We start from the raw sequence: 23,324 nt of genomic DNA on the forward strand, positions 1-23,324 counted from the left end.
TCGCCAAGTACTTTAAGCAATTGTGATTAAACGATATGTCTGCAGCAGGTCTGTGAGTCAGTGGTACTTTTCTATCCCATTCTGTGGGACTTACACAGGCCTTGCCGTAGTGAACAAAAAAAGTTGCCATATCATCTCATAGCTGAGGCTGAAAATGCATGTTTGCCATTTGCTTTCTAATCACACATTTTCAAGGGAGAAGCCAAATCCTGTCCCCATATCTAGTTCGACTTTCAAATTAAGTTTTTTTTTTTCCAGGTTCCATTTGAAAAAGAAGATGAAGGTCTGGAGGGACTCCTTCTTGGTGGAAAGGGGGTAAGTGATAGGTGGTGATTGTGTTTTGTTGTGGGGAGTTCTGACCTCCTAAAGCAGGCTTCCTCAACTTCGGCCCTCCAGATGTTTTGAGACTACAATTCCCATCATCCCTGACCACTGGTCCTGCTAGCTAGGGATCATGAGAGTTGTAGGCCAAAAACATCTGGAGGGCCAAGGTTGAGGAAGCCTGTCTTAAAGGAATCATTGCAGCAAAAGAAGAGGTGTACCTGTACAACTTTCCTTGGCAAGATCATTAATTAGTCATTTTCATGTGGCATTTGTGAAATTACTTAATTCATCAAAAAGGCAAAGTCGTATTAGTAGTTTCAATGTTTTGTTGTTGGCATTTTTCATTTTCATTGGAACTGCTGTAAAATCTATGAGAGACACATGAAATAGGCAGTCTACTTTCCTACTTAATGAAAATGCATTTATTAATTATTTCTTGCCTATATATCCTGCCTTTTTCCCAAGGAGCTTAAAGCAGAGAACATGATGTCCCAGCTATCCATTTTAATCTTGCAAATACCCTGTGTGATTGGTAAAGCTTCAGGGAGTGTGACTGGTCACCCAGTAAGCTTCTTTGGATTGTATCCTATACTGTCCTATGCACGGGCATACTGTGGGGGGAACAGGGGGCCATGGTCCCAGTAACACAGTTTTGAGGGGGTGTGAACTAGGCACCCCCAAAAAGGCGCCAGCTTCCATGGAGATCCCTGTCCTGCCCAGGCGCGTCCTGGTGGGCCCAACTCCTGGCTCCCCATCCATCACTGCCTGGGGTCTCTGGGCCCTGGAAACCAGCCTGGCCTTGCTGCCATGTCCTTGGACCTCCTCACTGAAAGGCCATGCGGCTAGCGCTCAATCACTCCTCACTCGTTATTCCATGAAATATGGTAGAGATGGCGCTCACTCTTCATGAGCAAAGATTATATGAACAACTTCTTGGATGAGGATGCAGCCTTTACAGAGCTGTGCATGTTCTTCCCTTTTCAGGAAACTGTTACACAAGAGAGAGAATGAGAAAATGGACGCTCAAGAAGAAAATTTCCTGCCCAAGTACCAACGGGTGAAAGACCTCTGCCAGCGAGCTGAGTATCAAAGTGCTTGTGAACAGCTTGGGCAGGTGAGTATCTGCACCACAAGTCTAAAGCATAGCAAGGATTTAGGAGGTTCCTTTACTTTGTTATCCATCTTTCAACAGATGGACTGAATATTTTAGAGCTAGCTTTCCTTTCTGTTGCTCTTCCAGCAGTAGAAGAAAATGTATCTGCAGGGCAAGAGGCCAAGATTTCCCCTGGAATCTTAGTCAAACAAGGAGAAACATTTCAGAGCTGAATTACGTCTCTATTTCAGTTCCTTCTCAAATTCAGCTTAGTGGACCTTCATGTTCTCTTCCTTTTTCATATTAATATTCATTTTCTTTGTAAAAGTCCAGATGTACAGAAAAGGGTCAGCAAATGAAGTTATTGCTGTATGGTTTTGGTACAAACTCTTCAAGTTTACTATTCAGACTATTCAGGATTACTTACGGTAAACAGCCTTCCATCCAAGCATTGCACATGTCACCTTGCCTGTTCCCTTTCTTATTCTTTTAAGGATAATAAAATGTTTATGTGGTGTCTGTGGAAAGTGAGTAAAAATAGCCTTACTGCTGGCAAAGAGGGAAATGATAAAAAACGCTGTCATCTATGTATTAGTCGTCAAGGAATAGAAGGATTCGTTTTAAGGCTTTTCAGTGTGAATTGATTTGGGCAGTTCAGCATGGGATGGAATTGAGCAACCAAGACATCAACAGAACCTGCAGCAATCAAGTTGATTAGAGTCAGGGCTGATTTTCAAATAGTCACCCTCCCCATCATATATCAAGCCCCTCTTCTACACCTGTTGCTCTATCTAGGCAAAAAAACAAGTCTCTCTGTGGGGTGTGGAGAATGTGTCTGAAAGATAAAACTGCTCTTACATCTCTGTATAGCTAACCTTTTATGGTGGTTTTTTTATATACTGTAGCGCACCCAAAAATCACTTTTTTTTTACATTGCTTAGTTTCACAAAGATATGCATATCTATATGATTTGTGTGGCTATGCATCAGAATGTAGGGAGCTTCCTTTATACGGAATAAGATATTTGGTCTTGACTAACCCTATCCGCCAGTTCAGTAAGCCCATATAGATCAGGCGTAGCAGCGCTCCCAATTCATGGGCATCAGACATCTGTAAAGGGCACCCATGCATAAAGCTGTTTCTTGATTGTGTGGTTCCCAGTTGTACATGCAACACCTACTGACAGTTCCCAAACACGTGCGTAGAGCCATCCATGTAAGGACTCTTTATAGACATCTGGATGAATGCATATCAGCTGGAGGTAGAACTTGCCATGCCAGATCCACCTGCATTCCATACCCATGGATACTGTACATCTGGGAAGCTGTTGTCTATGCATTTTCCTCCAGGGATTCCCACCACTACTTAAATCCAAATGCAGCTGCAGGAGGCTATAATCTAGAGGGGCAGGCCAGTGCTAGGTGGAAAGGCTCTTAAATCCTTTTCTCCTCCAGCAGTTATTCTAATCATAACCACCCCGACCCCACAGCTTTCCCATGTTAAGGGGTAGGTTGGAGGAGGGAAGAAACAGAGCTACATGAAAAACAGCTGGTGCTGAGCAGAAAATTCAGCAGAGAGAAAAAAGAGCAGTTCTCCCTCACTTCACCATGCGGGTGTTTTGCTCAGAATTGCAGTCTCCTGTGACTGCTTTTAATTTAAAATAACAACGCCACCCACCCACCCCTAGACAAGCAAACCTTGAGGTGTAATGTACATGCAATTGTCTTGTCTAGCTTTATCCTGACTGGCAACAGCGCTCTAAAGCCTTAGGAACAAGATCTTTCTCAGTCCTGCATCCTGAAACAGACACTTCTGTCTGCTTAGTAAGCTCCTTTAAGAGCCAGTTACGGTAACATCTCTCATCTGTACAGCGTTCCCAGAAGCTGTAATGTAGCATCATCATAACAGTTGAGTGAAAACTCTGTTCCAATAATTTTGCAAAGTTTATACAGATTTTGTTCCTGTGGTTTCATCCACTTGACTGGAAGGCTTTCAGGGTGAATTCATTCTTGTATTGAATTTGGATGATGGTCAGTTTATTGGCCACATGGCGCTTAAGGGGTCTCTAAGCAACCTATACAATTTTAAGAGCATAAAGCTTAGAATAGATTTTTAAAAACACATTACCATGCAATAAGCCCATAAAACTTATAAAAGAGCAGCAAAAGCATATAACCAATAAACAGCAAAGTAATCATAATCTATCAAATGCCTGGGAGATAAGATAGGTTTCTACTTGGTGCCAAAAGGATGTTAATGATGGCACCAGGCAAACCTCATGGTCTGAGAACACCCTCTTCCTCATTTCCACCCTCCAACTTTTCCCCTCAGAGGGGGCACCTGGGGTCAGGGCCTCTGGTGAAGACCAAAGGGTCTGAGTAAGCTCATATTGGGGTCATGGGACTTTCTGGGTCAAAACCAGCACGTTGAACTGAGCTTTATACTTATTGTCATTTTAATAAATCAGGCAGGCACTGCATAGGAAGGATGAGATGACTTGAAGATGTGTAACTCCTGTATAAGATCTCAAGAACAGTTTCACTGTGTCAAATGAACAGTTGTTTTAGGTCCATACTCCAGTCTTTGACACCTCTCTGTCTTTGGCATTCTGCAAACTTTGTGAAAGCTTCCATAACTGTTTTTGAACACCTCTACCTCACTGCTGGTCTACAAATGCTTCTTTGTACGACAGAAACTTCTACATCTTCCATTGTCTGTCAAGCACTAGAGAACACTTTCCAATGAGATAAGTACCTGCTGGTGATAAGTGGCAGATAACCAACAGAGTTCCATCCTTGAAAACGTGCGAACTCCACCTATAAGACTCTTCATTTTAAACAACTAATTAACGATCTGATTTTAAAGTCTCGTATGAGACTGGGGATCACATTTCCAGAATATACTTCTTAACTGTTCCTGATTGTCCCTGTGACTGATTGAAGCTAATATTTGAAGCTGCCCCTTGATATACCGTTGAAGAATCCCTCAAGCTCACCTTATGCTTCCCTGAAACTTGCTTGCAGCTGTGGATAGATTCAGGCAGCAACTCACTTCCTCCACCACAAAGTGTTTTTTTACAAGGTGCTAAGCATATTCCAAGTAGTATAAAGAGAGCAGCGTCTCTCCCCCACCCCCCAGAGGAGAGAGTAGGATCAAAATTGCCCTTGAGGATGAGTGGCTTACACGAAACACTTTGGTTATTTCTTAAGTGATTCCCCACCGCCCCTGTTCCTCAAATAAATTATTCACTGCACTTTGGAGGTTTGTCTTTTGGGTTAGTTTTTCAAAACACTTTTGAAAAGGAAAAAAAAAGACTTGTGGCAACTTAAAGCCAACAAGTTCATTGTGGCAGAAGCTTATCGGTACTAGAGTCCATTAAGTGCTGTCTTCAGCTGCAAGGCTTACATACGTGATAAAGGACACGTTCGTACTCATAAGTGCATTCAAGCACAGAGAAGGAGAATTGTAAATCTGAGGTGCAAGAGGTTAAATATGTGACATTTTTATGCTGAATAGCGTACAACTCCATGCCTTTGCTATGTTAAGAACATAAGAAGGGGTACTGGATCAGAGCAAAGGCCCATCTGGACCAGCGTCCTGTTGCGTGCCAAAGTGGCATGAAACTGCCCCTCCACCTGAGATCAAAGGACCACACATGACACCATTCTTTTGCACTGAATTTGACCCCAACTTTATTGATTACAGATGTAAGGGGATGAGGCTTAGACACTGGGCATATCCTATATCAACCAGCCCGTTTGCTAGATGTTTTCTAGGGGTCAATCCAGAGTTGGGGAAGCCCTATAACATACATCAAGTTAGGTGCCTTCTTGCCTGCATTGAGTGCTGTGGCTTTAGCCCCTCCCTGGGCATCTGGACAGAAGCACTTCTTCCTCAATCCCTTTAATGGGATACCCCATTTCCCCAGAGGGGTAGGCAGAAACTTGCAACCTCTCCTCCTACCATGACTAAAGGCTTTACCCAATGCCTAACCCAACAAAGTTGTGACGATTGCTATGAGGAAGGCAAAACCTTCAGATGAGGCCAATTAGGCTGTAGGAAAAATTCTCCCAGGGCCCTGAATATGGTGGCTGAGATCATCCATACCAAGCGACTACCCCCAGAATGGGTAGGCACACGCTGAACCCAAGGTGGGGGGCGGAGATAGTGGGAGAAACAGAAAATAACCGTGGTGCCAGTAAATGGACAAGCTGCACTTTTTATTTCTGAGGAGGGGACCAGAGCAAAGGCCTCCTTTGGACCCAGTCCATGTGGTGTTCCATGTGTTTAAATTTAGGCTGGCTATACTGATTAACAAAGCAACGACAAACCTAGACAGCATCTTAAAAAGCAGAGACATCACCTTGCCAACAAAGGCCTGTATAGTTAAAGCTATGGTTTTCCCAGTAGTGATGTATGGAAGTGAGAGCTGGACCGTAAAGAAGGCTGATCACCAAAGAATTGATGCTTTTGAATTATGGTGCTGGAGAGTCCCATGGACTACAAGAAGATCAAACCTCTCCATTCTGAAGGAAATCAGCCCTGAGTGCTCACTGGAAGGGCAGATTGTGAAGCTGAGGCTCCAATACTTTGGCCACCTCATGAGAAGAGAAGACTCCCTGGAAAAGACCCTGATGTTGGGAAAGATTGAGGGCACAAGGAGAAGGGGACGACAGAGGATAAGATGGTTGGACAGTGTTCTCGAAGTTACCAACATGAGTTTGACCAAACTGCGGGAGGCAGTGGAAGACAGAAGTGCCTGGCGTGTTCTGGTCCATGGGGTCACGAAGAGTCAGACACGACTAAACCACTAAGCAAAAGCATACTGATTAACAGCATAATCCCATGCATGTATGCTCACGAAGAAGCCCTACTGAGTTCAGTGGGACTTACTTCTAGATAAATGTGTTTAGGATTGTATTCTTTGTTTCTGTGCCTTTTTATTGATGTAACAGTGTTCTAAGATTAAGACTGTGTCTCGAGTTACCGAAACAAGCAAACTGTATCCAGTAATAGAAAAATCCTTCCAGGAAGGTCACAGCTATTTATCCCTGATTGGAGCCCCGAGTAATGAGTTTGAGTTAACATCTGTAATTGCTGCAGTTGCAGGAAAGCTGTGAAGGGCAGCGATGCAAAGCCACTTGGTGTGGAGGCAGGGGATTTGGAAGGAGGTCAAGGCTTCTCAACAGAAATACAAAATCTGGTGTGTGTCTGGCAATGGGGGCTATGCAAATGTTAAAGGAGCAGGACCCGCTAAGGAAATTAGGTGACGTAATGGCATGCGAGCTTATTGGAAAAGGAGGATTTCTTCCTACGATACTCTGAAATTGGTAGTTTATGCAAACTTTAACTAAACATGGACATCCACACTTAAATGGAAGGTATGAATTGCAATATTAAATCACAAAACTAGTATCTTCCTATGCAAGACAGTTTTCAGATATTTGTAGAAATGTTTTAGCAAAATACACATAATATTCTTCAGACATGTAAACCAGGATCGCTTAAGTCAAGCCTAACTGTTCATACTGTCAAAATCGAATTTTGGTCCTCTTGAAGTTCTCTTGACCTTTTGTCATAATATTGTGCCGAGTGCCATATTCTTTCCAGGAACAAAACAAATTAATAGCATATGCCGTTGAAGTCTGAAACAGTATTGGTTTTTAAAAGAATAGTTAAAATACCATGTAAACTCTGGCTAAATATGTTTGCCTAGTAGCCAGCTGTTGCTTCCTCCCATTTTTGGGGAAATTCTGGCTGCCGTTACTAGAATAAAGACTGAGTGCTATGTGGGATTTTAGACCACATGACTTCCATATACTCATCAGTATAAGTCAGTGATGTGAGGGATGACATTAATAACACTTTCTTACAAATAGTTTTATTGGGGGGTGCAATTTCCTGCAGTTTGCTGGACTCTCTTCAGCTATTAATATTATCATGCTTCATCTGTTGAGTTGCTTTAATGAATGTGTTATTGGAATGGAGTGAAGGAGTTAGAAGCTTACATGCACTTACAGGGGAACATAGTTGCTTACAGCTAATAACAGTGAGGCATTACTACAAAAGGCCAGATTCCCTTTTAATTGCATTTAAATAAACCTTACTTGCATTAAGAATTTTGCAGAGCTGAGCAAAGGAATTGGTTTAATCAGTGGAACAAACTGACTGACATATCCCAGTGTATTATCTGCAGCCTCCAGGCCTATCCCTTTACCCTTGCCAAGACCTGATTGACTGCTTCCTTCTTAAGTTATGCCCTCATGGCTGCCCAAGGTGTCAGAGTGTGAATATAGGGCCTGTTTGATGTCACCAAAGTAATATACTAGTTTTGTGATTTTGCTCTACTATATAGGAATTCTTCATGCATGACACAGCAAAAATGACTGAGACCTTTGACTTGCATACTTTATAGAGTAATATAGTAGGAATTTACTGGGGCTCTCGCGGAGGTGACAAAACTGGCACAGTCTGTAAAATACTTCAAGAAGGGCCATAGGTATTTTGCATATAATAATTGGCACTTTTGGGAGAGGCATGTGGCACATGATCCTGCACTGTTCCTATTCAGAAATTGATACCATCACACTAGGGGCAGTTTGAAAAATCTCTATGATTGCAGAAACGATTTAGACTTTCTTCTGATCAATTTTTCAAAGATATTTGCAGCTTATGAGTGCTAATTACTTTCTCACTAAAGTTGAGTGTCTGCAGATTCAAACTAAGGCAGAGACAAAACATTGTTGTAGGGGCGTGGAGGGTAGTTTTTCTTGTGTTTGCTTCATTGACTCATCAAGCTGTGATGGGCATGAGGGGCTTGTAGATCATTTAATGAAACCAGTGCAGGAAATGACGAGTTAGAGCCTATTGCCCTCCAGCTTTTGTTTATAGATTTCCAGGGAGAAAGAGCCCACAAACCCTCTAGGTAACTTGTTCCATTGTTGATCTTCTCTTACTGTCAAGAAGCTGCTTCCAGCATTCAGCCAAAATCTACCCCTCTAGAACATTTCTCTTCCAGTGTGGCAAAGGAATAACCATTGTTCTTGTCAATAGGACAACCATTCAGGTACCCAAAGTGTTTTCATGTCATCTGCCTGCACCTCAGTCTTTCCTTCAACATTTCAGCATTGTTTCATTGTTTATTTTAATTATGTGAAGAGGCAGTGTGACTCTGAGTATTAGTTGCTGGAAACCACAGAAGATGAGCATGCTGTTGCAACTCACGACATGTTTGTGGGCTTCGTTTAGGCATCTGGTTGGCTACTGTGGGAATAGGATGCTGAATTAGATGGACCTGTGGCCTGATCAAGCAGGGAACTTCTTATGTTCTTGTTTTATAAAGGATTTCATACTTAGAAGCCATTGTATCTTGTTTATGAATTTCTGTATCACTCTTCATCTGAGGATCACAGTATAAAAACACACAAACATCAACAGCACCCCTCCCCCCCAGTTTAAAAGGCCATAGGTTATTTAATTAGTCAAAGGCCTAGGATAAGAGGAATGTTTTCACTTGGTGTCTATAGGTATATAATGACAGCGCCAGGTAAGTCGCCCTGGGGAAAGCATTCTACAAACAGGGAGCCACAGCAGAAAAGGCCCATTCTTGTGTTGCCATCCTCCAGGCCGCTCGTGAAGGAGGTAGACAAAGAAGGGCCTCAGATGATGATTACACAGCCTGGGTCGGTTCATATGGGGGTTCATAAGCTATTTAAAAGGCTTTATAAGTCAAAACCAGCAATTTGAATTGATGGCATATTGATTATAATAGGGCATGGGTAGGCAAACTAAGGCCTGGGGGCCGGATCTGCCCAATCGCCTTCTAAATCCAGCCCGCGGACGGTCTGGGAATCAGGGTGTTTTTACATGAGTAGAATGTGTGCTTTTATTTAAAATGCATCTCTGAGTTATTTGTGGGGCATAGGAATTCATTCTTTTTTCTTTCAAAATATAGTCCAGCCCCCCCCCCCCAGGTCTGAGGGACAGTGGACCGGCCCCCTGCTGAAAAAGTTTGCTGACCCCCTGTAATAGGGAGTGCCAGCCTAATACATTTTGCTGTCTGAGGCAATGGCAAAGATAATGTCCCCCGTTTTGTGTACAGAAGCTGACCGGACAGGCTGCTTAATTTTGCCTCAGCACTAGTGATGAGGCAACATCCTCACTGCAGCTGAGGCAGATGGCTAGTGTAGGGAGTGCAGGACAGGCCAAGTAGGAGGCACGGCTCTGCTTTTCAGTGGAGGGGAATGGCCAGGGAGGTAACGCTACCATCCAACTGCGTCTGCTGCCTGAGGAATTTGCCTCACTCTGCCTAATGGTAGAGCTGGCTCTGCTGAAAGGGCCTATTCTCCATACCCTTGACTGTCTTTTCCTGTTCTCCTTTGAATCCATTCCAAATGACAATGGCTTCACTTGTCTCCTTCAAGTATGGTTTGCCCAGACCCAAGGACACAGTGTTCCATATGTGGCTGAACTAGTGCAGAACAAAGTGAAACTTAACTCTTCTTGTGAACTGGAAACTATGGTTCAGTTAATGCTGCCTAAAAATTGCATTAGTTACACGAACACTCAGACATTGCTGCAGAAAAGCACTCCAGAAGATCTTTTTTAAAAAGGAGAGAAAAGAAAAGCAGAACAAGTTAGTTTTAATTAACTCAGTTTTAAAATGCTTACATTAGTGTAAGTGTAGAGCATTAGGAAGGATATGCCCTCAGTGGTATAACAAGAACTACCCAAGCAGGTGTTTGCGCCAGTAACACAACCATTTTGCAGCCAGTAGTGACTGGAGGTAACCGGTTTCAGCAAGAGCTGGCAGCAGAAAAAAATATATTTATTCTTCGCAACTAAAAGGTAGCAGGGAAAAGCTGTTGCCAAAAAATAAAATAAAATGTTTTGCTTTAATTAAAGAAATTGTATGCAGTCTCACTTTAGCTCAAAGCCATGACCAGCTGTAAACAGTTGCTTCAAGTAAGAGCTGTGTCCCTGTCTTCGGAAAACAAGAACAAGAAGTTTGGAAAATCCTTCCTAATGGTACAGAGTCATAAATCCAGAAATTTGTAACAGAATAATTGGGATCGAGAGGGTAATATTTTTAGACTACAGCATAACTTGGAACACCAACAGAGACAGCCTTTAATATTCAAAACTGAAATATGTCTGTTTTATTGCATATTTAGTTTATTGAATCCAATCACAAGATCTTTTTGCCTCTCCCCCCCCAACAAATCATCTTCAGAGGTTAAATAGCAACAGACTTGGAGGAAAGAAAAAAGCACAGACATGGTCATTATTGCCCTTCCCATCAAGATTTTTCCCTGATTCCACTCAATAGTTGTACATTTGATGTGTATTGCCTACAGACAATCTTTTCTTCAGGAAGCAAGCCGGATCTGCAACAAAAAGTTGCAGTTAAGAGAGCGCCTGTGTTTCAGTCAGTTGGTTTTGCCCTCCTTCATCCACCATGATATTCATTTCACACACACCCCCAATTTTCTCCCCCCCCCCCCTCCAACACATACACATGCACCAATCAGCATTCTGCGTCCACTGATACTTATGTGAATTCTGTTTGCGTATCTGTGCCTTCAGTGCTAGGTCCATGTTGCCTTTGGGAGTGTAAGACTTCTGTTACTTCATTGCCCTTGAAGACAGTTCGCAGACTGCTACTGATGCAGAATGAAGACACTAGCTTGTTTTAAAGAGATAGACCATCAGGTGCCAATTATATTGGGGTTTAGAGTGCAAGTTCATAGTGGTTCACTGTAGCTTCTCGGCCACAAACTAAGGGGCTGGTCTTGTCTTTAAAACCTAGATTATATGGAGGCTAGGTACTTTAGAAACAAGTTCCATCTCCTTGTCTTATAAATGAAAACAATATTGGCCTTATTTATCTTGTTCGTCTTGTTTAATGTTCAGTAGCAGCATTATCTTAAGAGCTTTTAATATTACAAATAGAATTTGTTGCTCTACTTAAAAACAACACTACCACCAAAATTCATTCCGTTTCCATACTTGTTGAACCTGGCTTCATTTCACATCATGCTTTAAATTTATTTCCACTCTGTATTGCCTCTGTCACAATTAGCTGGAATAGTTGTTAACAGTCCTTTTGAACTTGTACTGGTAATAATCAATTTCAGGCAGAGATGCTCATTAAAGTTTATGACTACAATGTTCATGTAACTTCTCAGTTGAAAATATTGCAATGTTGCAAATTCTGACCATTGAAGTCCCTCTTAAATTCATTAAATCTCATACAGCGTCAATGTTTTAAAGCACCTTAGAAATCTTAACCACTTCATACCTAAAATTTCAGATTACTTTGCTATGTTTAACATTTCATTTTAACTAAAAAACCCATTGCAGATATTGATGGATTTAAGTATCTTTTAAGCATATCCCAAGTTTTCATAGCAGCTGAAATGGGGAGATTTTCACTTCTCCTTCATATCACCAAGGCATAGAAATATGAGCTATCAACAACTGTATTGATTGAGGAAGGGGGACTTTAACAAAACAATAATGCCTACCGAAAAGTATTTCCTACCGAGTTCAATAGACTTTACTCTCAGAAAAGTAGATACAGAGTTTCACGCTAAGGCATCAAACCTGAACACACTTACTAGGAAGTCAGGCCCTTAAATACAGTGGATGTTGCTTTTGAGTAAACATGCATAATATTGCACAAGACAATCTTCAGTGTTGCATTTTGATGAGTTGGTTAAACCTGGACATGCAACATTATTTTTAGTCTTTGGAAAATTGATAAAATGTCCTTTTATTTATGTATTGCTATCTCAAAGTTTCGTAACAGTGAGGTAGGAGAGCTAAAAGTAATGCCAATATATTTCATATCTGGCAACCAATGCGCCCCTCCGCTTTCAGATACAGTGGTACCTCGGGTTAAGAACTTAATTCGTTCTGGAGGTCCGTTATTAACCTGAAACTGTTCTTAACTTGAGGTACCACTTTAGCTAATGGGGCCTCCCGCTACCGCCACACGATTTCTGTTCTCATCCTGAAGCAAAGTTCTTAACCCGAGGTACTATTTCTGGGTTAGCGGAGTCTGTAACCAGAACATCTGTAACCTGAAGCGTCTGTAACCCGAGGTACCACTGTAGCTCATTTACCAGAATTAATGTATTTAGTGTTAAGCCTGGAAATGTATACTTCAGGCATAGGCAACCTTCGGCCCTCCAGATGTTTTGGACTACAATTCCCATCATCCCTGACCACTGGTCCTGTTAGCTAGGGATCATGGGAGTAGTAAGCCAAAACATCTGGAGGGCTAAAGGTTGCCTATGCCTGGTATACTTGATTCTGACCCAACTAAGCCTCTGGTAAATGAACCACCATAGCCACTGGAGGGCCGTGAAAATTTGTGTCCCTGGCTTTTTAGACTCATCTATCCATGCTCTATCTGAAAGCAAAGGGGGCGCATTGGTTGCCAAATGTGACACACACACACACCCTGTAGCTCTTCTACACCACTAACATGTTTCTGCCAAATTAACATCTGCTATGGGACAGATAATTGTGATTTGATCTTCTGAGAATACTACCAACCAACTTTGAATGTCCAAAGTATGTAGAAGAACATTTGCCTCTATCATGCCATTTTGGGAACATTTCCCTCCCGTTTCAGAAATGGCAGTGCATGGAAGATGCCAGCGGGAGGCTCAAGCTGCACAAATGCAAAGGGATGGCCAGCCTTACAGCTCCAGGGAGCAGCAAAGGTGTCTCCAACCTCATGCCCAAGTACTACAGCAGGAACAGTGAGGACTGCAACTGCGAGGAGAACGAATACAAGCTGAGCCCCATCGGGCGGCGAAAGAAGCTCTTCTCCAAGAAGAGTAAGTAAACGGTCAAGCTTCTTGTCTCTCTGCGTGGTGGAGAAAAACCTGACCTGAATAATTAACCTACACACACACACACAGTCGTACCTTGGTTTTCAAACAGCTTAGTTCTCGAACGTTTTGGCTCCCAAATGCCACAAACCCAGAAGTGACTGTTCTGGTTTGCGAACTATTTTTGGAAGCCAAACATCCGACGGGGCTTCTCCAGGTTCCGATTGGCTGCAGGAGCTTCCTGTGGCCAATCAGAAGCCATGCTTTGGTTTCTGAACGTTTTGGAAGTCGAATGGGCTTCTGGAACGGATTACGTTCAACTTCCATGGTACGACTGGGTGGGGGTAGGGGTGTGGGTATCCATTCAAATCCCATATTTTAAAATAAAATGCTTAAGGTAGCTTATGACATATTGAAAAATCAGAAATGACATCTCAGCAATAAGAAATATTACAAGTTAAAAATGGAAGAATACAAGTGCAATGGAACTTAAACTTGACTGGCCAAGACCCTGCCCAGAAAGGGAAGGTCTTTGCAAAATTGCCGAAGGCCATCAAAACTGGAAGGGGTGGCAAGATGAGCCTCATTGAACAGGGAGTTGCACAACGAAGCGCAGCCACTGAGAAAGGTCCAATGTCTTTACCAGCTGCACCTGTGCTGCCAAGGAGAAGCCATTTGATAGGCAGGCTTGCATGGAAGGAGAAAGTCCTTTAGGTATCCTAGCTCAGAATTGTTCATGCACTTCAAATACCTATGTGAACCTTGCTTAGCTTTTAAAACCATATTTCAAATTTACATGCCTGTTATGTATATACTGTGTGTTTATTTGAAAGGCTTTACCCAAACTTCCCATCAAATTCAAGACACCTTACAGTAACCAAAACACAGTATGACATTCAGAACAAACTAAAGTTAAAACCCAATAGGAAAGAAAAGTATGATCAGATAAGTATGAAAGAGCGTGGGATAATTTCCAAGCATTTGCCAAGCTTTAAATAAAATTAAAGAAAACCCCGGAGTTAATTAGAAGCCCAACGTTACTTCTGGGCTATGACGAGCACAACTGAGGTCACACCCAAATGCTTGTTGTGCCTGCTTCAAAAGTAGCAGTACAGCAGCTGGCAGGCTGCACAAAAGCTGACTTGGGGATCTAGGCTGCACAGGTCATTCTAGTCCTGTGAGGTCAAGTTCCTTTTGAGCAACAGAATAATAGCCTTCCAAGTGCAGCTGTGTATCAAAGAGGTAACAAGTGACGGCACCCAAAGCTACATGTGTAGAAATGGTTTATTCCTCTGGTACTGTTTCCACCAACATGGAGATCATCCTAGCTGTGCCTGACATGGCCCAACTCTCATTCAGGAAGGTCTGTAGCACGGAGCCTGTTCTTTGTGAATGGGCTCACTGCGCTATTTAGAATCGTGCATGATCAAGAGCCTTAAAGCAGTTCCCTCTTTCAGATCTCTTCAACTAATGTGCAGAAGGCAGGGCTGGCAAGGGACACGATGCCAGGGAACTTGTCCCCACTTTCCCCTCTGTGTGCTAATGGGAGAGCAAGCAAGTAGACCTTGGGTGTTACGGCATCATTAATTACGTTGGGTTGACTTGCTCGTTCTCAAAGCTGCTTGCTTGTAATATTTTCTTCTCGAGTTGAACGACAGGTGCCGCTGTTGACATTGAACCAGAGTTGCCTCCCAAACAGATTGACTTTCCTTGGCAAAGCCCAGGTGCTTTTTTGACATAGCCTATTCCGTAGGCTCTCCTTTTAAACTTGAGTCAGGTTAATATCTATATTTGAAGTGCATAGTCTAATTATAGATTAAAAGAGCCAAAACAGCAGCTCAGAATTATTATTCGTCTGTAAAGTTTCCTTCGCCTCGCTCCACAAATGCAGAGCCTTAATTATTCAGCAGATTAGGCTTTCTCGGTAATGACCTGGCACAAGCTTCAAACAGGGAGTTTAAATTGATTTTCTTCCTTTATATTTGCCTTGCAAGCTGATTAGTAACTACTAAGCTAATTTTTAGGTGAATAAAATCATTGGTTCTCAGGTGAAATCGCCAGCTACTGCTTGGAATTTGTGGCACTACAGATAATCTTTAAATAATGCTTGAGCTGTAGTTCAATTAACTTGTTCTTGAACGAAGACGCCCTGGAACAGTGAGCACAGTTGCATGGACTCACTAGCGACTTCTGGAGAATCAGGAGGCACTTAATTTGACAAAGTTACGCTTAAAGTGGGGGGCACACTATACCGAAAAAGTTACACTTAAGTGGGGCAGAATATCATCACTTATGGTACTTTACGCAGATCAAGCATAGGCAAATAATTTATTGGAACCTTTCCAAATCCTCGCAACAACCCCGTTAACTGTGTGGTTATCTCAGTTTACAGGTGTCAGAAACCCAAGTGCCTTTCCAAACAATATTTCGTTCATGCAGTAAATGCACAGTAGTTCATTGGTTTGTCGTACAACAAGGAGGGTTAATATTTTCAGCCCCGAAAGCCTCATTCGAGATTGGCCAACTCTTGGAGGGCGACATGTTAACAGCCCGTTACTGCTCCTTTAGCACACACACAGTTGCCAGATATGCACACCACATAGTCATACCTGCAGAAACACAGCAGCAGGACAGCAGGACACCATGGGACATGTTTTTATCTTATTTTTAATTGGATTGTTTCTGCTACCTGGCTGTGGCTGCTTAAGGAGGGCAGGATAGAAATTTAATAACAAGGATAATAGTGGCCAGATTTATTTATTTTTTAAAAACAAACTACTGCCAGCAGCAAATTTTTGTTGTTGTTGTTGTTGTTGTTGTGTTTTGGGGGGCAGAGGTTTTGCGGGCCACAAACTTTTTCTAGTTCCAGGAACGTTGGGCTTTTCATCAGTTTAAGAAAGCTTAAACTAGCTTCCAGAGAACAGTCAGTACTGCTGACTATTTGATTGGGTGGTTAATTAATTATTGACTAATGCTTAGTCAAATTAATGTGATTTGGAATAATAACATATGGAAGTAATTTTTCCTCTTTGGAGGGAACTATGATGTTTCAATATTTACTGAGAATAAGTTATGCTGAAGGCATGAGGTATGGCTGACTTGTGCTAATATGTTAATTTTTGCGGTGTGTGGAAGAGCTGTTTTTAAATTTAGTTATTTTAAAAAATAAAATATACGGTTCTGAAGTGTTCACTGCTTGATCCAACCTAGTCACTCAGTGGTAAGAAATGGGACGGCTCTTCCATTGTTCATCAGAAATTCAAACCTTTCTGCTTTATGCAGAAAGAATGTTGTGGGGGAAATCCTAGGATAAGGAAACTGTGGGATTCATTTCAGTCCCTCTGTTTTTTCCTGAGAGAACCATCATTTACCCATGTTCTGAGATACAAGCAATTGGCTTGGCAGGTGCATTCTAGTAATCAGGTGTGAATGATGGGTACTTAAAGAACAGTTAATAGCAACCTGAATGCTGATCATGCTTGTGCCAGATGCAAAGTTTATCTTTTACTTATAAAGCATTGCCTCCTTTTCCACTGCAATTATTGTAATTATTCCAGGTGTTGTTGCTGGAATCTCCTCACACAAAACAGAAACAACAGCTCATCTCCCTGTTTTGCTACTACACCATTGGCTTGTGAGGGAGTCAACCTAATGGAGGTGTCGGGAACCTTTGGCCCTCCAGGTGTACCTGGAATATCAGTGCCCATCATCCTATGCCACTTGCCATGCTTTCTAGAGCTGATGGATGTTACAGTTCAGCAACATCTGGAAAACCAGAGGTTCCCCACAGATGACCAGATGACTGTGTGTGTGTGTGTGTGTGTGTGTGTGTGTGTGTGTGTAAAAGACAGAGAAAGAAAGAAATACATTGGCTCCTGGATCTAAAAAGGGACCCAAAAGCCAGTTGGATTTACCAACTAGCCAGTGTGGTGTAGTGGTTAAGAGCGGTAGTCTTGTAATCTGGTGAACCGGGTTCGCGTCCCCGCTCCTCCGCATGCAGCTGCTGGGTGACCTTGGGCTAGTCACACTTCTTTGAAGTCTCTCAGCCCCACTCACCTCACAGAGTGTTTGTTGTGGGGGAGGAAGGGATAGGAGAATGTTAGCCACTTTGAGACTCCTTAAAGGTAAAGGTAAATGTACCCCTGACCATTAGGTCCAGTCGTGGCCGACTCTGGGGTTGTGGCACTCATCTCGCTTTATTGACTGAGGGAGCCGGCATACAGCTTCCAGGTCATGTGGCCAGCATGACTAAGCCACTTCTGGCAAACCAGAGCAGCGCACAGAAACGCCATTTACTTTACCGCCGGAGTGGTACCTATTTATCTGCTTGCACTTTGATGTGCTTTCGAACTGCTAGGTTGGCAGGAGCAGGGACCGAGCAACAGGAGCTCACCCCGTCACGGGGATTCGAACCACCGACCTTCTGATCGGCAAGCCCTAGGCTCTGTGGTTTAACCCACAGCACCACCCACGTGCCTTAGAGTAGTGATAAAGCGGGATATCAAATCCAAACTCTTCTTCTTCTTCTAGCTTAGATATAGGCATTCATAGTGGTTTGAAGCTGAAAACGAAGCCATCATTTAAATATATATATATTCAAATACTCTCTCCTCCATTCAACTTGTACAAATATTTACACGTGTATCTCCCATTGGTTGTTGGATTTTTTAAAAAAAATAACATTTTGTTCAGTATTGACATATTTGGAAGAAAAGAAAAGTTGGCAGCTCATGCATACAGAGAAGAAGGTCAACAACAAAAGGAAGTTGGTTCTTGCTAAGAAAGCCTCCCTTTGTTTCTTATAACTATTTGGGTGTAGCTCCTTGGGACTTCCTCTATGTATTGAAAAGGAAGGGAGTTCCCACATTTTAGTCAAATGTTCCATAAATTAGAACCTATTTCTCCCCCTTGAGCTATGATTCACCTGGCTGAACCTCAGGTGGAAAGCCTGAGTCCCAGGTGGTGAAAAAGCTCGAGTGAACTCATCAGCTCAGTGTGCTGAAAACAGTGCGAAATGATGATTCAGTGTGAGGAGTAATTAGGACAGGGGTTGAAATAATTGCGATAATAAGTACTTCAGATATAAATTTGTGTTTATGTAGCATTTCTCATATACTCCCTTCAGTAGGCCTTGGCATAATCCTTAAAGGTAGGTCAGTATTATTATTATTATTAGTAGTAGTAGTATCTCAGTGCTGCTGATAAAGGGAGGGTGACGGAGACTGGGAAAGAGTAGCTTGTGTAAAGCCATCTGGCGAGAGTCAAATTAAACGTTACTAAAAATGAGAGGGGCCAACACTGAAAAGGCATGTCAAACTTTTCTCTCCACCTTCGTAATGTCCACTATACTGGGTTACTCCAGCCACTCTGGTGTCATTTTGCTATGCCTTTCCCCCTAAAACAGGGATAGGCAACCTAAGGCCCGGGGGCCAGATGCAGCCCAATTGCCTTCTCAATCCAGCTCGCGGACAGTCCAGGAATCATCGGTGTTTTTACATGAGTAGAATGTGTCCTTTTACTTAAAATGCATCTCTGGGTTATTTGTGGGGCATAGGAATTTGATCATTCCCCCCCCCAAAAAAAATATAGTGCAGCCCAGCACATGGTCTGAGGAATGGTGGATTGGCCCCCTGCTGAAAAAAATTGCTGATCCCTGCCCTAAAACAATGCCAGCAAGAGCTATTGATCAGGAGTGTGACCACAGCAAACTTCATCATACTGACACAGCCCACTGGTTCATCTTTATACTGATTGGCAGCAGGTCTCCAGAATTTCAAACTGGTTTCTCCCAGCCCTGCCTGGAAATGCCAGGGATTGAACCTGGTATCTTCTGCATGCAAAGCAGATGGCTCTGCTATGAAACCACACAACTCTTTTGTTAAGAGAGGTAAAGAAGGGTTCTTAAAGAGACAGTTGTTATTTGAAATTCTTGGGAAGTTGGCAATGGACATAATTCTCATATCTTCCTTTCAGTATTTTGGGTGTCTACTGCCACCTCGTGGTTGTAAGTAAATTATTAGACAGAAATTCTTTGCAGCATTATTGCATGCAGAGAAATGAAGGCATGTTTGGCAAATCCTCACCATGATCAACATGGAAACCTATGTCCCCACTGTGGAAGGACATGTGGATCCAGAATTGGCCTTCACAGTCACTTACAGGCACACCGTTAAGACCGTGTTCATGCAAGACTATCTTATTCGGCCATGATGGATTGCCAAAGAAGAAGACACATAGTAACATTCTGCTTTTAAAAATCCACACACACCCAATATACTACTGCTTATGCTGCTGCTGCTGCTGTTCTTCTTCCTGCTGCTGATACTCATGTATATAACACAATTTTACAAAGCTCTTGCCCATCTTTATTTTTGCTTTCTCATGGGAACCTACTTAGGGTTTATTATTCTTAAATTGCAGGTGGGAAATGTGGCGGGCAAGAGGTTTGCTCAAGTCCTCAGGATGATTCCATAGTAAAGGTCGGACTTAACTGATTCCAATACTTTAACTAATGGACTGATACTGGTTGTGTATAAAAATGCAACCTAGAGGCTTGTCTAATCCCACACCAGCAGAAGGATAATCTCAGCCTGGGAGGTCCAACAGGCATCTTGTGGGCATCTAGCCCCGGGTTTCCTAAATTTGGGTCTCCAGCTGTTTTTGGACTAAAATTCCCATCATCCTCGATCACTGGTTCTGCTAGCTAGGGATGATGGAAGTTGTAGTCCAAAAACAGCTGGAGACCCAAGTTTGAGAAACCCTGCTCTTGCCCACTAAAGCAATTGTCTGGCTTCTATCAACCCTGTCAAATGTTATTGTGGTAGGAGATAGATGAGTTTTACTTGTAAGGAAGACAACATTGTTTGCTGGAGGTGTAGGATAAGAGAGATGTTTCCATATTTCCATGTTGATTTTCATGTGATGTCCTGAGCATACCAAATGACATGTGCCCCATAACCTCGAAGACTTCCAAAGCAATGCTGATTTTACCATTAAACCTGACCACATCTGCAGGGGCTGGTCTCTTACCTCTGGAACCAGACTGCAATCTGAAGAATAAGTATGTTCCCCAGGATCAGAGAACTTGGCCATTTCTGACTTAACCTCTGAGTCAGTCTCCAAGCACTTTCCTGCATGTCAAACCCGCATATGCTGTATTAAGACAGAGAAAGGCAAGCTCTGTTTTGTCCTATTTCCGCAGAATACAAGGCAAGCTATATTCGGAGTCGCTCAATTCGTTCGGTGGCTGTTGAGCTTGATGGAGAGGTGTACAACTTGGATTTGGAGGATGGCTACCAGCCCGTCTTACCCAGAAATATCACTGCTAAGAATAAATATGATAAAGATGCTGAAGGAGAAGACGATGATAAGGATGTGGAGGAATACAGTGGAACAGGCAGCATTTCGGAGAATGCAGCCCCTAACTTAATAAAAGTGACACATAGGTAAGGCCTACTGAAGCATAGTTGAAATTACCATTACTGTTTCATACAGCAACAGGAGTATATGTGCCACTTTGTAGAGTGGCAAGGCCCCATCTGCACTGTGTATTTAAAGCACTATTAAACCTGCTTAAACAGAGAGCCAGTGTGGTGTAGTGATTAAGAGCGGTAGACTTGTAATCTGGTGAACCGGGTTCGCTTCCCCGCTCCTCCACATGCAGCTGCTGGGTGACCTTGAGCTAGTCACACTTCTCTGAAGTCTCTCAGCCTCACTCACCTCACAGAGTGTTTGTTGTGGGGGAGGAAGGGAAAGGAGACTGTTAGCCGCTTTGAGACTCCTTAGGGTAGTGATAAAGCGGGATATCAAATCCAAACTCTTCTTCGTCTTCTAAACAGTCATGGCTTCTCCTAAAGCATCCTGTGAAGTGTAGTTTGTTAAGAGTGCTGAGATTTGTTTGTAATTATTTTGGGGATTTCACCTATTTTCTTTTTATTAGTATGCTGCTTGGAGAACATTTTGATCAAGCAAGTTATTTATTTATTTATTTATTTATTTATTTATTTATTTATTTATTTATTTATTTAAAAGTGAAATGCAAAATACAACACAGTGGTCAGAATTCACCTAACCAGGCCCTAAACAAGGTCTTCTGCTTGCACAATGGGGCTTCCCCCACCCCCAAAAAAATAGCTATGGGAGAGTCCCCAGAACAGAATGCAGGAGGAGGGGGGGGGATGGTTCCATCTGGCAAGCTGCAATGTTTGTGCTGTTGGAACAAATGAAAGAGCAGGGTGTTAAATCCTACCCGCTGCTCTCATCCAAGAGTTTATGGGCATATTGAGGACCACATCTGTCCAATTTAACTCTCAAATCAGTTTTCAAGATGATTGGGAAATATAAGCTACTATGTAGTGGAAGCTCTATCACGAGCATTGAAATACTACAATGTATGCACATTAAGGACAACATTGTGAATTCCAAGGGCTAAAAGAATGGCTTGATCGCAGCTCCTGTTTCCAAAGTGGGGGAAGGGATTATAAAATAGATTGTGATGCTTCTTAACACATACACATCTTAACAATGGTCAAATGCTGTATGTCACCTTTGGGGGGCCATTTTGTACCCCTGCTCATGAACTTGATGCTTTCTTCTAGAGTAAGTATGTTGCATAGCTGTCAACCTTCCCTTTTTTTGCGGGAAATTCCCTTATTCCATCACCACTTCCCGCTGCTATCCCAGATTGTTAGATCTCCCGTAGACTGTCCCCGGGACAGGTGAGGCTGCTGATCCCTTATTTTCAAGGCTGCTGATCCCTTATTTTCAAATCTGAAAGTTGACAGCTATGGTATGTTGCCTTTTCCAGTCTTTGCTCTGCTGGCCAGTCCAGTGACCTTTTTTCCCTCTTCTCAGATGTTACATCTTAGAGAATGACACCGTTCAGTGTGACACAGATCTGTATAAATCACTGCAAGCTTGGAAGGACCATAAGCTTCATATAGACCATGAGGTGAGTGGTTTTGACAGCTGCATATATACTGGCACACACGGGAAACACCACTTGAATTTGCATTCCTAGACACTAGCAAATCTTGATGCCTTAACAAAACTGGAAGGCTGCAGACCCTTATTGCATAATATCTCAGGCAGACTTGCCTGACAAGGTTGTAGGTTTCAGCCCCAGAGAATCTACCTCTTCTAAATCGTGTGCTGTCTACATTCTTTTTAACAAAGGGTGACAGTGTGATCAAAGGTATCAAGGGGAATCAGTAGCTGGACAGCTGTCAGCTCTTGAGTGAGTGCTGCTTGGTCAGCTGTAAAATGTTTAGAGGCAATGGATGCTGCTGGTCTCTTGAAATGTTTGGCAGAATGAGACCAGGTGCTAAGCCTCTTCACTGTGTTAATTGATCTGTTTTCTTTTTAAGCAAATGCAGCAAATGAAGATGGATAGTATTGACAGTATATCCCCCCCCCCACACACACTTTCCCATCATCTCCAGGTCAGAGGCTGCAGACAGTTTTGCCTTTGAAGGCAGAGACTGGTAGACAATCAGTAGCTCCTTCTTGCCAAGAGCAATTGTTGCTGCTATACAGAAACTCCTTTTAAATAGTTCTACATGATAGCTTTTCTCACTGTTTTGTGCATGGTGGTTTACCACTTCGTTGAGCGTATTTTTGTAAAAGGGATGCACCGAAGGGTTTCCCTTGGTCCATGGAAGGGCTTTTGATCTGAATCATTGTCGTAGTGATTTCTGAACAATATTGACTGATATGCCTAGTGTTAGAAAATCAATGACAGCCATTTTGAAAATAGAAGTAATCAACCATGGAAAATGAAAGGGAAGGTTGTATTGTGCTTAGAAATAGCAGAGACACGTTCAATATTATCATGCAAAAATGAGGAAACCCACCTTGTGTTTCTATTAAAAATGTTTAGAGAGTAACATCCCTATAATATAATCAGCATAAATGCCACCCCAAGAGGGTGCAGAAAAATGTATGAATGCATCCTCTTCTTTCTGATCTCCCCCCTCCTGCAGCCTTTGCATTCAGACTAAATATTTATTCTAAACCAGTGCTGTGTATTCTGCCTAGCAGTAGCTATCTAAAATATAGGAAATAAA

At 42.5% G+C, this 23,324-nt stretch overlaps 1 protein-coding gene across 4 annotated transcripts in view; it reads left to right on the top strand.

Annotated features, from left to right (window-relative positions):
- The window catches only part of SULF2 (sulfatase 2), a gene marked incomplete at its 3' end in the record, with an annotated part of 286,332 nt that overhangs the window by 249,928 nt on the left and 13,080 nt on the right, over positions 1 to 23,324 (top strand). For 3 of the 4 annotated variants that reach the window (XM_081196120.1, XM_081196119.1, XM_081196121.1), the window contains 5 exons: positions 259 to 315; positions 1,309 to 1,438; positions 13,059 to 13,266; positions 20,462 to 20,705; positions 22,114 to 22,210. In XM_081196120.1, the coding sequence (XP_081052246.1) occupies positions 259 to 315; positions 1,309 to 1,438; positions 13,059 to 13,266; positions 20,462 to 20,705; positions 22,114 to 22,210 (736 nt within the window). Of the gene's footprint in view, positions 1 to 258; positions 320 to 1,308; positions 1,439 to 13,058; positions 13,267 to 20,461; positions 20,706 to 22,113; positions 22,211 to 23,324 lie in introns of those variants that run through there. The other variant, XM_081196122.1, reaches the window with a different exon arrangement.

Source organism: Podarcis bocagei (genome assembly GCF_964188305.1).
Source record: "Podarcis bocagei genome assembly, chromosome: 5".
NCBI lineage: Eukaryota > Metazoa > Chordata > Lepidosauria > Squamata > Lacertidae > Podarcis > Podarcis bocagei.